At 48.0% G+C, this 14,960-nt stretch overlaps 1 protein-coding gene across 3 annotated transcripts in view; it reads right to left on the reverse strand.

Annotated features, from left to right (window-relative positions):
* ERCC6L2 (ERCC excision repair 6 like 2) overlaps nucleotides 1-14,960 on the reverse strand; it is a 1,253,563-nt gene that overhangs the window by 463,051 nt on the left and 775,552 nt on the right. For all 3 annotated transcript variants that reach the window (XM_085632896.1, XM_085632894.1, XM_085632895.1), the window contains 3 exons: nucleotides 11,219-11,364; nucleotides 8,842-8,937; nucleotides 7,820-7,919 (listed from right to left, as the gene is read on the reverse strand). In XM_085632896.1, the coding sequence (XP_085489022.1) occupies nucleotides 7,820-7,919; nucleotides 8,842-8,937; nucleotides 11,219-11,364 (342 nt within the window). The remainder of the gene's footprint in view (nucleotides 1-7,819; nucleotides 7,920-8,841; nucleotides 8,938-11,218; nucleotides 11,365-14,960) is intronic.

Genomic DNA, 14,960 nt, shown 5'->3' on the forward strand with positions numbered 1-14,960 from the left:
ACTTCTTTCGGGAGTTGAGATCTGAGCTTGTCCGATTGGTGTGGGGGGGGAAGAGACTGCGGCTTAGATGGTCTGTGCTCACGCGTCCATATGGGCAGGGTGGATTATATACCGGACTTTGAACTCTATTATAATTGTGCCCAGGCGCACTATGCGTATTATTGGTATCGGCCCTCCCCCTTCATGCCACAGACTGCGGTGGAGCACTGGTTGGCGGATCCGGTTCCGCTGGAGGGGGCGGCTCTCGCTGAGGTGCCCTCGTCTCGCGCGGACCGCAACCCTGTACACGCTACGGCACATGCTTGGAATGGTATTGCTGACCGTCTAGGCTCGTCATTCCTATACTCTCCGTTGATGCCTCTGGTGTATCACCCAGCCCTCCCACTTTTAGGGGAAGGGCTGTTCCAGAGAATAAAATTGATGATGGGGATTGTGAGCTGGGGTGATCTCTTTCATGAAGGCAGATTTCGTGATCTTCCGCTCCTCTGTGGGGACGTTGTCCCCACCCCACTAGAAGTGTTTGCCTTCATTCGGCTTCGCAGCGGGCTGCAGAAACTGTTGCCGGCATAGCCGGGCGAACCCATAGTTCTGGAACCGTTTCATTATCTGCTTGGCTCTTCTTCATCTTCACATATGGTCTCCTCGCTCTATCGGCGGATATATAATTGCGATGGGGGGTTGGTGTTGAGGTCCCGTGCGGGTTGGGAGACCGAGATTGGTGTTGAGTTTACGGATGATCAATGGGAGTTCTGCTGCTCGCAGACCGAAATGATCTCCTCTAGCAGTCGGTTCCGCGTTATTCATTATAAATTCCTACATCGCCTCTACTGCACTCCAGCCCAGATGCATAGGTTTCATATTCCCGATAACGATAGATGTGACAGATGTCGTTCTCCTGGAGCGGACTTTCTGCACTTGGCTTGGACCTGCCCTCACATCGATGAATATTGGAACCAGGTATATGAGGCCTTGGGGGAAATGCTAGGGTCCCCGCTGCCGCCCTCTCCTTTACAGGCCCTATTGGGGTATACTCGAGACATACCTAAGCCTGATCGCCGTTTTGTTACTTGTGCGCTGCTTCTTGCCAAGCGTCGTATAGCGTGTCGTTGGGGGCGTGGGAGACGCCCCAGGTTCAAGGAATGGCTGCGGGATCTGATCACGTGCCAGGAAAATATTATGTCGTATTCGGATTTGCTTCCGTCTGCGTCCCGGCCCTCCGACATTTGGGGGCCCCTGACGCGGTACCTCGCAGCGCATAGCGACCAGCGATCGCCTTCTGGCTCTGTCTGAGGAGCGCAGCTCCTGCTGCTGGCCTTGGCCGGGGGGGAGGTGCTTAGCACAGGCCTTTCGGGGATTGAGACATATGCTTTCATCCTACCTGTGGGATGTGGGGGGTTGCCTGCACAGGGGCGTAAAGGATGGTCGCCTGCGATGCTACCCTCGCATACTATACCGCTGCAATACCACAGCGAGCCGCGTGGGAATACCACTTGCCTCTGTGGGGTGGGGCGACTGGATGCCTTCGGGGGCATACCGTTTATTGAACGCGACCACGGGGGGGCTTGTAGGGGGGAGTACGGCCTATGTCGGAATGTTTGGGGATGGGGAACGGCTTTGGGAGGACAGTACTGTGTGGGAACATGTGGTTGGCCGATGTATGTGATTTCATGTTATATGCTATTTTTCAACTGAAGCCATGTATGGACAAGTGTGGTGCATTGTTGTTCTCCGATGCAAAATTTCAAATAAAGAGTTAAAAGGCGGCCTTCCAGTGGGTGAAATTCCGGGAAATTGTCTATACGTTGTATCACCGGGGTGAGAGCATGGCGAATATTTATAAATTTGGGTTTTATTAAGTTGATACTCTTGCTGGAAAGATTTAAGCGATGCCGATGAGGTCCCACTGGTGGAACCCCTTCAAGGCTGTCACCTGGCAGAGGTAATTGCTCTGCCACAATGGCGTGGCCTGGGTCAGGCGCCCCAGCCAACCCAGCTGCCGAACCATATACCTCCAAAATAGAATCGTCGTCTGACTGGCGTGGGGCAGAGAGTCAAGCTTCTGTGAACTGTTGAGCAACCGTAAGAGAGGGGTCCCTGCCATTGCCGCATGTTCTAGGGCACACGCCGGGTCAGTAGGCGAGTTGTACCACCAGTCATTTATGACCAGGAGATGGGAAGCTGCATAGTAAGAGTATATGTCAGCGATACCACCACAATTAGTAGATTGTATGCATGTCTGCAGGGCCACTCTTACTGCGCTCCCACCCCAGAGGAACGTAGTATTTATTTGAGCGAACCAGGACCGCAGAATATAATACGGAACATTTTGAAGTTGATAGAGCACCCTGGGGAGAGAAACCATCTTAAAAATTGCTGCCTGCCCATACAGCGAGAGAGGTAGCAAGGACCATATGGAGGTCTCCTCGCGTAGTCGGAAAAGAAGGGGATTGATATTCCTTGACCAGGACGTTTTGGGACAGGGAGGAACATATACCCCCAGATATTGGAAGCTGTCCATAGCATGTCTGAGCTGAGATGCCCAAGTACCCCTACCCTGCTGCCCACAGACTGGGAATAACACCGACTTAGACAGGTTGGTTTGGAGGCCGGTGGTCTGGCCAAAGACTCGAAGAATCTGCAAATTACGCGGGCCCGATATCCATGGGTGCGTCATGAAAAATAAAACATCGTCAGCATACAATGCTATACGATCTGGCTGCGAGTTAGGCCAGTTGAATCCCCGGAGCACCAGATCACGGCAAACCCATATCGTCAGGTGCTCCACCGCCAAGGTGAATAAGAAAGGAGACAAGGGGCAACCTTGATATGTGCCACGGCCAATGGGGAAAGGGGAGGAACACTGACCGGCGACACGGACCGCAGCTATGGGCTTAGTATACAACAGGCGTACGTATGCCCAAAACCGCGGGCCAAAGTTACTTGCCTCTAGAAGCTGGAATAGATACTCCCAGCTCAAGGAATCAAAGGCCCTGTCTATATCGGTAAGGAGTATGGCCGCAGGACGCCCCAACTCAAGGGCCAGTGCCATAGCGTTATAGACCCGGCGAATATTATGGCGGGTGGCGTGATGTGGCATAAAGCCAGATTGATCCAAATGGACCAGCTCCTGGATGCAGGTCTGTAGGCGATCTGCTAAGACCTTCCCCAAGAGTTTAGGTTAAAAATGTATCAGGGAAATCAGTTGGTATGAGGCTGGGTCCTCTGGAGGACGACCTGGTTTTAAAAATAGAACTATCTCTGCCTGGTGCCAGTCCCGGGGCAGTAACTGCCCATCGAGGGCTTCATGTATGGTTTCCAGGATATGCGGACCAAATGTAGATATATAAGCGCTGAGGAATTCCATGGGGAATCCATTGGGACCGGGCCACATCTCAGATAACGTAGCCGTTAAGTCCTCTACCGTGATGGGGGAGTCTAAGTGATCCCGCATTTGATCAGTCAATCTCCAGGGGGAAGATCACAAAGAAACCCTGTAATGAGGTCCTCCGAAAGCTCTTCCCTCTGTGTGTATAGTGTGGCGATGAAACACGCGAATTCAGTGACTCTTTAGTGGGAGCAGAGTCAGTGTTAAGGGTAAGGTATTCTTGAAGTGCGTCGGCAAGACATTCCTGATAATTAGGGTCTCAAAGGTGCCAGGGGGACATTCGCCACCGAAAGGGGGCTTCTGTATGTGTAAGTGTAGTGTCGTCCTGACCGGGGAATGGTCTGACAACCCCCTGGGTAGATGGGAGACCTGGGAAAACCTATGGATATAAGTTTGTGGCACAAAAAGGTAGTCAAGGCGGGACATGGAACCATGGACCATAGACATATACGTGTAGCCTTTCTCAGCGAGTGAGTACTCTCGCCATACATCTGCCCAATCTAGCGTACCAACAAGCGATGACAATTTAGAGGAGAAGGCTGAAGAACCCTCACCGGCACCACGGCTCCTATCTGATGGTGCCATAGTGTCATTCCAATCCGCTCCCAGAAAGGAAAGGCCCTCCGGAAGCTCGCCCCACTGGCGAGTAATGCTGTCTATGAATGTTCTTCCAAGATGTGGGGGTGCGTAAATACTACCCAAATTAAGTGGTTCGCCATAAAGTGACCCCGACAACAGGACATACCGCCCTCCAGGATCCACCCATTGTTTGGTGTGAAGGTAGGGAACACGGCGATGGATCAGAATGGCTGTTCCCCTAGAACCCCATGTAAACCCTGCATGATACACCTGTTGTTAACCAAACCTGGCTAGGCATGGGGCCTTATTACCCAGTAAGTAAGTGCCCTGCAAGAGGATGTCGGCTCCATTGTGTTTGGCCTGTCTTAGGATAGCCCATCGTTTTATTTTATTTTGCAGCCCTCGGACATTCCATGTTACCACAGTTAACTCACCAATGTGTGAAATTTCTGGCCGGTCAGCCATTGGTAATGTATTGGCGCAAGACATATGTCTGCCTGCGTGGCAAAATTGAAAACTACGAAACTCTAACCCCTGAAAACACCTTACCCCCATCCCTCCTCCCCCCGATACCCCTTAGGAATTAGGGCATCTGTCGCAGCAGAGCAATGCCCAAGACCCTAAACGCAGGTCCCAGAACCCTCCCTCCAATGGATCACAACAACCTGTAAAACCTTAACAGTGGGATACTCGTGTCCTGATCAGTTCAGCCACAGTGGAGCGCGTCCACCTCTGCTCGGTACTGGGTGAGCGGAGTAGTTCAGAACTGCACCAAATCAGCTACAGTTTTATTAGCAGCCATGTTAACGAGGGGTAATCAAGAAGCGTGCTCCGAGCTAGTCATTCGTCATGTAGATCCGGATCTGTGTCGTGGCTTGGATTTTGCTCTGCGTGGCCTATTTGTTTGTGAGCTTCTGGAGGAGTCCGAATGCAGCGGGGAGAGAGGTTTCAAGTGCACCCGTTCATCAGACAATGCAAACACCACTTCCGGTGAGTCAAAGAAATGTGTCTTAGAATTATACACTACCCAGAGTCTGGCCGGATATAACAGCATGTATGAGATATTGGGATCCCTTAGACGTTTCTTCGCTGCCATGAAGGATTGCTGCTGTTGCTGCACCAGGCGAGTATAGTCTGGGAAAATGATTATAGGCTTGGAGTCTAAGATAAGTTTGTCTCTGTGCGACCGTGCATACTGCAGCACAGCATCTTTATCTGCATAGTTGAGCAGCCTGGCAATGACCGGCCGCGGCGCCTCTCCAGGTGGGGGCCGCCTCGTGAGCGCCGATGAGCCCTCTGAACTACGAAGTGCGTGGAGAGCATTTAAACAGGCATCAGCTTCTTGAGCCATGAGGTGAATAAGCGATTCATGGAGTTACTTTTGCATCCTTCTGTAAAACCAACAAAGCGTAAGTTGTTGCGCGGTGCCCGGCCTTCTGCATCCTCCACTTGAGTTGCTAGGTCTTGGGATACGGCCGTTAATTTATTGACGAGCTGCTGGAGGGTCGTGACATTGTCTTCAACCGTGGACACTCACGTCGAGGCTTCGGCGATCCGATCCACAGCTTTCTTCAGGTCTTGACATAGAAAGGAGACTTCCACGCCCACTCCGCCAATCTCAGCCTCCAGCGAGTCTTTCGCATCTGTGATGGCCACCAACAAGGCTGCATTGTCCGGCATAGGGCCAGGTGGGGAACCACGAGCCGCAGCTGTGGCATACTGGTCCAGGGTACTGTGTCTCTGACTCGAGGCGGTAGGTTTGTCCTTCCCCATCGCAGACTCCAAGCACGGCCACCGGCGATAGACTCCGGGCAGTATTTAGCTGGTCTCGAGATCACGACCAAACCGATTCACAACACTGGGGGCACCGGAGAAGGCATGACAGGCCAGTCCTCAGCGGAAATCCTCACTGCCAGGTCATAAGCCGCACCAGGTCTAGCCTGGCAGCCTACGCAACCCGCAGCGGGAAACCAAGTAGGCCAGCAGCCCCGGTGCTGCAAGGCAATCTTCTTGTCCCGCAGGGGTCAGGCACACCCTAGGTCCAACGCTGGCCGGGGATTGTATTGTGTGGCCTCTGCCTCTCACCAGTCAGGCAGTATTGCAATGCTCCGTAGGGGGTCTCACGTGAATGGCTTACGGTCCGCTGGTACCACTGTAGAGATCAATAGAGAGGCCGTCTGTGTGCCGCTACTATCCAACTACGGGCAGGCACGGGCACCAGGTCTCGAACGCACGCAGCGCCTCCCCCAGCAGCGGGGACACCGTCAGCCCCACGCCAACTCCTGGGCACCACACCCCCAGGGGAAGCCCAAGTACACAGCCAGGGAGGCCCCGTTACGTGGAGCCCCACCCCCAGTATCCCGGAGCCAAAGACTGAAGCAGCCGCCCCCCAGAAGCCGAGCCCCAGCCCGGACCAACCCCGTGGCCCCAGCCACAACAGGCCGACCTGCGAGGCTCCCCCAGAACCAGCGCCCGGCCGCAGAGAGCACTCCCGTAGTAATGGACCCCAGAAGGGCAGGAGCAGAAACACCCGCAGCGCTCACCTTGGCCCCCCGTGCCACCCGGCTCCATACCTCGGGGCAGGCCCCGGTCGGGTCCCCACAGCCACTCACGGAGGGCCTGCAGCAGCCCGCGACACCAGGCCGGATCCACGTCGCCTCGCAAGCAGCCTCTCCAGCTGTAGGGAATCAGCCTCCAACAACCGAAGTTTCGTCTCACTCTGGGCACCCCGTGTGCAGGGACAGTTCCGTGGTCTTGACAGAGGTATACCGAGATGGTATCCGAAGGATTCTGCAGTATTAGAGAGGCGGACGCCCAGAGCTCGATCAAACTGCATCCGCCATGATAGTCGTTCAAACCATGCCCCAGCGAGGGTCATTATGTTTAAATGAATTCACAAGCTTGCACCAAAAATAGCTAACAAACAGAGTTGAGCTATACAGTCCCACTTGCAGCCTCAGGACTCAGAATAAGAGGAGACTTTCCATCCCACATGGTTAGCTTCAGTCCAAGGGTGGGAAAGTATTCTCAGTTCTGGGCTCCACAATGTGTAATTCTCTGCCCACACAAATCAGGCATTTGACCAACTTAATCACCTTTAGAAAATAAAATGAAGTCTTGATTTTTCTTAGTAGCTTATTTAGACCCTCACTGAAAGAACATCCGGTTAGTGCGTTTTATAAATGTACTAAACCATTCATTCATATTTGTTTCTAGCCGTGTCAACCCTTTCATTGAAATCTCCCAGTAATAGAATTTTCCTGTTTAATGTTTGAAGATACACTGAACGATCCAGTGTCTCTTTGAAGGAGATGATGTTGATACTGGTGTAGAGTAAATCAATGCTACTGCCAAAGAAGTGTTGGGGTTTATTAGGAATTTGTGAATCAATGGCAGCAAGAAGAGAGAAAGAATGAAAACAAAAGCCAGTGCTAGGAAAAGCAGGAAGAAAATTCATTGTTGACCGAATTTTCAGAGTTGGAGAATGAATATGGAGATCAGAAGACAGTTAGGAAACAGTAGAGAGAAAGCTAAATTGTGATCGTGGATGAAAAGGGAGCCTGTGAACAGAAATAGGATGATGTTATAAAAGGCTTAAAGCAGAACTATAAATTAATTGAGTAGAGTCAATAAATTAACTAACACAATTAAGAGAATTGGTGTGCATCGTCCATAAAAAGAGAAACTTCATGAAAATTGTAAGCTCAAGACTGCAACTCGTAAAGTTATCTCTTTTTTTGCTTAAGAGGATCCTAGTCTGGAATGGAACTATCTATTTTAAAGTTCATTATGTGGCTTCATCACGTATTTGCTACAAGCATGCTGTCAAATTTAATGTAGCGTAAAAACTTTTACCTGCTTATAAACCTGTCGCAAGTATACAATCTCTTCCACTGTGCCCAAAGATATCAGCCTAAATACCTTCACATCCCTGGATTGGCCAATCCTGTAAGCTCTGCAAACAAAATGTACATTTCCAATAATCAGCCTTACACATCAAAGTGCATATGAAATCACAATGGGTAAAAGCATACAAATAAGTAACTGTCAAACAAACATTGAAAGACAAGTACAGACATAAACATATGGCCATTGAATGCACTGTAATGGCAATGGAAAGAGCGCTAACAAAATTGACCACTAGTTCAACATTGTGGCAAACCGATCTGTGTACAAGAGTGAGCAACAATTAGGAACATCATATCACGTTTAACTTTGTAACATATGGCAGTGAGAGGCATAATGTGTATATTTTAGACGACAGTAAGTAGACCATTGTGCACACTTGTTAATACAATTTGGTAAGGGGAAGACACAACACAAGAAGTTTATGATTTCCAGAATCAGAACATTTCATCATGTTGACAATGTCACACACCAATCAATGGGGTACCTCAAGATGCATAAATGTCAAAAACAGCAAAAAACATTCAGCTAAAACAAAAGTGAACAAAAAGGACTCCACATTCAGCAATGCCCATATCCCTACACCAAACGTAGCACAACTTAAAAATAAGTTGCCCAGAAACGCCAGGATTACCTTCCAAACTCGTACTACACTGTGAAATGGCATATAAAAATACACCAGGGTACTGCTGCACAAAAGCAACCCAAAAAATTCCACTCAGCAATACACTATTCCCCATTCACCTTTGGAAGACTTAAACTGGCCAAGTATTGGACCCAGGATGTGGACATATTTAGTTTGGATTTTGCATCCAACTAGTGAGTAGGCCTGCTGACCACCACAGTGCAAAGGGTTGAGAGAACTTGTCCTGGATATGTACAGAACCTACATAATCATAAACAGATAGAAACCGGTTCTAATCAGGGGCAAAGGAAGAGCTTTTCATTAATTTGTTCAATGATATTCATACCTGTCAATGGCTTGAAGGTCGTTGGCTGGATTCCAGGTTGGATCAAACACCACAACAACATTGGCACCAACAAAATTTAGACCTAGGCCACCAGCCCTTCAAAAAACAAACAGGTGAAAATACAGTGAGTTCACATTAATTTCTTTTTTTAATGTCCAATAAATGTTATTGATTTTTATAATGAAAAGCAGTACAAAAAAAATAAGGAGGGAGAAGAAAAAGTTTCAACCTCAAACATCCAACAGTTGCACAAGGAATACAGTAATGTGGCACATACAGATATAGATGATAAAGACATGAGATAACAATAGGCATACATCCAGTACCTAAGAAGCAACAGAAGCAGCTGGTACCTGTTTATGGGCATTAAATAAGACTGGATGAAGTGAAGCTGGCAGATGTATACCTTTGGCGAATGTACCAATGATGCAATAAATGAAAAAGAGAGAAAGAAAGAGAGGGATGTGGGAGGGGGGTAATAGGGCAGGACGGAGAGGGGTGGGGGGGTGTGATACTATGTGCACGGAGGCTCCGCGAATCAGATATGATAAAAAGAGTAAGAATTAGTGGTCAGTAGGTGATTGCGAGATTTCTCCTTCGACGGAAGAGTCGTGAATAAAAAGGTCAAGCATATTTAACTACCCAACTTGCTAAGAGAGTCAAAGGCCAAAACGATCAATACAAAATAACGAAGACTATACAAATAAAAAGGCTGTCAGTTCCATGTAAATTATAACATGGTCAGAAAATGTGGTAGAAGGAACAAAGGTGGCCTTACTCTTGTGAGTTCTTTCTGGTTGGAACCGCTATACGCGGTCCTCTTCTAATGAAGAACCTTTTATTTCAAAACGGGCTGGTGTCTCCGGGGTAAGTGGCTTTTATTTTTATCTACCATTTGTCTCAACGGTTGTTATCTTGGCTAATTATGCAATTGTTGATTCGTTCTTTAGGTTATCCTCCCACCCCGAGTAAGTATTGACTCTTGGTTTTTCACTAGAGTGACAAAAAGGTTATCTTTTTGTTGGCAACATCCGTAACCCTGCACATTTGTGAGGACGTAAGATAGTATACTTACACTTTAGAATTAAATTTTAGCCTGAACACCTCCCCCATGTTCTTAATAATCCGGATCCCGTCGAATTTTAATTATTGCAGATGTTCCCTACATCATTTAGTCCTGATGAAACCTGGTTATTTTATTCTGGGTCGAAACGTCTTCCACAACGCTGACAGACAAACTATCAATGTGAGGTCATTAAGAGGCCAACAGACTACCGATGATGACGTTTTCTAGTTGTTTGTCACGAAAAACACACCTGCATTGGAATTATTTGTAAATATTTTGTTTCCTTTTTCTTGTGGTTCGGTTTCATTGGGGACATTTTGCACATTATTATTTGATTCAGTGATTGCAATTTTTTATGTTTTTGTGATTATGCACCAACGTAGTTAATAGATGCTTTCAGAAACATAAATGTGACTCAGCGTGGACAGCATAATTGCAATTGTCTCTTTAGCTCGTGCTTTTGAATGCCTATTCGAAATAATAACTAGGAGTGCCATTGCTTTTTTGGAATATTCATACCCAGGCTTCGTGGGTTAAGGGTCAGCCCTAGCAGCTTAATAATATCTTACTCTTGTGCAAAAAGGGTATAGTGATTGTGTTTAGAATGCTGGTGTCAGATCCCACATTCACAAAGATGAGAGTCAAACGGTAATAAAAAATAATCGATGAAGTGTCCAGAGTGCAAAAAAAGAGTTGTATGGAAATGCAAATGAAAAGTAATCTCGGCCCCTGGTGAATACTGTAGTCACATTCCATTTGATGTTTTTTTGGCTCGTCGTTGCAACTACAGGTAAAGACCAACAATATGCAAATCAGTTTTGTCTTAAAATAGCAGTCTGCTAGTCTATGCCCCTTGGTACTGGAACACAAGCACCCAGCGATGTTACGGCCTTGCTCGGCTCTATCGACCATGTGCAGCAAACAAAAACAAATTCATGTGAACACCTGGTAATTACTCTGGGTGCATTTCATCATTTTTAACTCGCCTGTACCATTACAGAGCGGGGTCACCCACATGCAAACGGGTCTTTGCCCCGCCCAAAATGGCATAGTCCAGCCCCAGCTCCTGAAGCATGACTTCTATGAACGGGAACACATGCTTAAATACACTGCGTAGGGTAACACAACAAGAAATATGTTCAATTGAACCATCAAAAAAGCTGTCATAAAGTCCCATGGCCGCTGTGACAGCAGTCCTTATAGTCACTAGCTGGTATTATTATAATACTACATGCTTCTAAACTAACTGCAAGGGCGTTGCTACAAGTCCAATGCGCTGCTCAAAGGGTAGGGCACACAAACATATCTTACATTGTAGAGACAAGGCAAATGTTCACATCTTTCGTGATGTTGAACTCCTTTACAATCTTTACCCGCTCTTCGGGCTTTGTACTCCCATCAAGTCTTCTATAATCCAGCCCAGAAGCCATGCAGTACCGTTCCAAGACATCGAGCAACTGGAAGAAAAGAGATGGAGAGTGAAACAACCTTCAGCTATTACTAGAGGAGTTAAAATTTTTAGTTTTCTTTTCCCCAAAATGCGCATAACACATAGGGCCAGATGTAGGTGGCCAAATACCGAGCGGTAACGCAGAAATTCGCAGAATTTCTGCTTTACCGACCGGTATTTGACTGAGTGCAGTAGGTGAGTTGAAACCTACTTGCAAAATAAGGAATCGCTATTTTGCGATTCCTTATTTTGCTCTTGCATTTAAGGAATCGGAAATACCGATTCCTTAAATGCAATGTACATAGCACTAAAAATAATGCACTTCAGCCTTAAGGAATCGCTAATTCCTTTGAAAAAGCACTTTTTTGTTTTCTAGGTCTCGCCTGGCGTAGGCTGCGCGCATGCGCAGTCTCGCTGGCGAGATCTAATGAGATGTGGGTATTTTCTGTAAGGGGCATTAAGCCTCGCCCCTCTTTTCCATTGGCTGGCGTCACCGTTTATGCTAACCGGTGGCCAGCCATTGGAAAAGAGGTGTCCGTGACGTATTTGCTTGGCATTCTGAGCCGCCCCATTCGGACGGCCTCGCCTGCTTTGCGTTCATCGCAAAACGTTTCTTATCTTTATGGGGCCAAACACATGGCCCAATAAAGACAAGAAACAATTTGGCAGGCGAGGCCGGCAGAAAACGCCGAGCAAATACGTCATGGCGTAATGGCGTCCGCTTGGCTTCTAGGCGTGGTGTTTACTGGGGGCTGGAGTCCCCTCTGGCAGCGGGAGGCAGCTGGCGGCAGAATGAAGCAAGTTGCGGGCTCCAATAAGTGCACAAATGACATCAACAAATAGCTGTTCCTTGTACTGGGGGCCAGGGATACAATCCCTTTCATGGATTACTTAAGCGAGGCAGGTTTTGAGGGCTAGATTACTGGGGTACAATCTTTATCCTGAGTCTCGCAGAGCACATCTACCCTGATCTCCTGACAGGTATCGTAAGAGCCACTAAACAATCAGATCATGTCTTGTCCGAGTTCAGACTCCAATATCCATGGTCTCCACAGAATCACTCCCCCGTGTAATCTCAACAATGGTGTCACTATTTAAAGCAAGCCCCAAGGCGATGTCACCGGTAGAGGTTTGCCCCGTGATCTTTTTACTGCAGGAGTATGTGAAAACGCCCCCTCTGCTGTTGTCAAGGAGTAGAGAAACAAAGTGTGCCCCCGTAATGACACAGGTGCCCCGGCCGCCACCAATCTCGGACCAGGTGCGGTTACTACTAGAAAACCCCTTCCCGGTTACTACAAGACGGTAATAGGGCTTCGAACGCGTTGAAACTCCGCCACGCCTCTGCTGTTCGTGTCTCTCTCGGGCACCTCCACGCTCTTAGGCTCTTGCCCCCCCCCCCCCCCCCGCAGGAGCCAACACCACTCCCACCGTCGACATGAAAAAGGAGGGCCGTTCCGCCCCCCAACCTCGGGCTTCTGCTTCGCAGCTACCAGGGCCTTGGACGCCTCCTTGGTAGTAACAGGACTCCCGGTCCAGGGGAAAACACCGCTTCGCAGTTCCCTCTGGCGGCACTGTGTGGGGGAAGGTGCAGTTCCTCAGGGAAGGGGAGAGCACTCCTCACTCTCCCGCTGCTGACGACCTGCCGGGCGAAATTTTAAAGTCGTTTACACCAAGCAGTAAATCGAAGCGGCAAGTCTGTGTGCCCCAGAGTACAGGGGGAGATTAATAGCTGAGATGCAGCGAAACGTCTTATTAGCAGGAAATATTTTTCGCACTATATTAATCAGACTGACTTATGCATTTTTTTCTCAGCTTCTTATGCGGGGCCCATGTGAATGTCGAGGTTGCCAATACAAAGCACAATACAAAAACGTTAGTTATTGCATTTACGAAATGTAGGTTTCTGAGCTAACATTGAAAAAAGGTTTAGAGGCAATAAGAGGACTAAAGTAGCATCCGCTCACACCAGGTACCATCCTGGGCTGGTTCTGAAATGTGCATGTGTGCACATGTGGCACACATACATGCCCTAAGGGCATGGAGCGTTCCACATGGCACATTTAAACACGCATTTGCAATGCAATAGGTCTCGCATTTACGTGAGTTTGAACTATTGACATTGCAAATGACAATGCCTTTTATTTATCTTTTAAAAACAAAAATAAAAGGCGTTGCCATTTGCAATGTTAATAGCTGAAACTCTTGTAAATGCGAGACCTATTGCATTTTTAATGCTTGTTTAAATGTGCCATGTGGCACACTCCATGCCCTTAGGGCATGTATGTGTGCCACATGTGCACACATGCACATTTCAGGAGTGCAACAGGGCGCCCTTTGGACACCCTGGAATCCTTGAAATAGCTCCCGCTATTAGCGATTCGGTAATACTGAATCGCTAACAGTGAATATCTTGCCATTCATTCCAATGGGCCTCCTAGCCCATAGGAATGAATGGGTAGGTATTACTTAATAACGAATCTCAATTACCGATTCGTTATTAAGGAATGTTAAGGAATCGCAAATATTTTAGCGATTCCTACCTACATTCCATTTAGCGAGTCCTTAATAGCGATTCGGTAAAAATCGCTATTAAGGACTCGCTAAATTAAAGTTACCTACATCTGGCCCATAGTGATCAAAACACTGTAGAAACAGAAGCCAAAGTCATAGCACTACGACGCATGCTTGAAATGTTGTGAAGACGTGATTGGGCTGCCAAGGCTAGGTCTACAGATAAATGTTTTAGCAAGCAGCAGGTATTAGCAGGAGAGGTAGGAATGGGCTGTGGGAGCTTTTAAGGGAAAAATTGGTTGGGGCTCATGTAGGGGTTGATTGGGGAATTGGAATTTTTAGGTCTTGGCGATAAGTATGGGTTTTCCTCCTCCTTGACATCCCCTTCTTCCACCAGGGCTGCCGGTCAACCTTCAGGTTCGCAGTCCAGGCCATAGAAGGCACGCAGGCCACCCCCCCATACTTTGAGAAATGTGTTTGGGCAGCCCTAGCAGTGTATACTACACACTCTGCTTCCATATAGTATGTCATGCCAGTGACCAACTAGCCCAGAGTAGGGGGAGCCGGGGCACCCGATTCTCTAGCAATGTCTTGCTTAGTCAGGATGAAACCTAATGCATAGAATAAGAGCTGTGTCCTGGGAAGTTCACCTCACTGGGAATGCCAGATATTATAAAGTGGGGGGCTCAAGGAACTTACACTCCCAATATGGACGTCAGTCTATACACTCCCAATATGGACGTCAGTCTAGAGGTTACCACCTTCCAATACAGTTGTATACAGGGGTCGTCCAGAGTGAATGAAAGTAGAACCTAATCGCCTCCCCAACTGCAAGCAGGTGGGTGAGCTTGCTCTGCATAGTTTAAACAATCAATGTCGGTGGTGGTTTCTGCAAAGGAATTTAAGTTGTATAATTCTCAGGCTTGGTTTTAATTGCTACTTCCGTAGTCTGCATCAAGGCTATCTCCCAGTCCACGTCTTCCAAGATGCCCACGTCTACCTCCAGGGTGTCAGAGCTGTAGGTATCTAAAGTGTTGGGATTTGTGTAGATCATTTTTATCATGTAATTCATGAAATACCTTCATGCCCCAC

Source organism: Triturus cristatus, chromosome 2_1, assembly GCF_964204655.1.
Source record: "Triturus cristatus chromosome 2_1, aTriCri1.1, whole genome shotgun sequence".
Classification (NCBI taxonomy): Eukaryota; Metazoa; Chordata; class Amphibia; order Caudata; family Salamandridae; genus Triturus; species Triturus cristatus.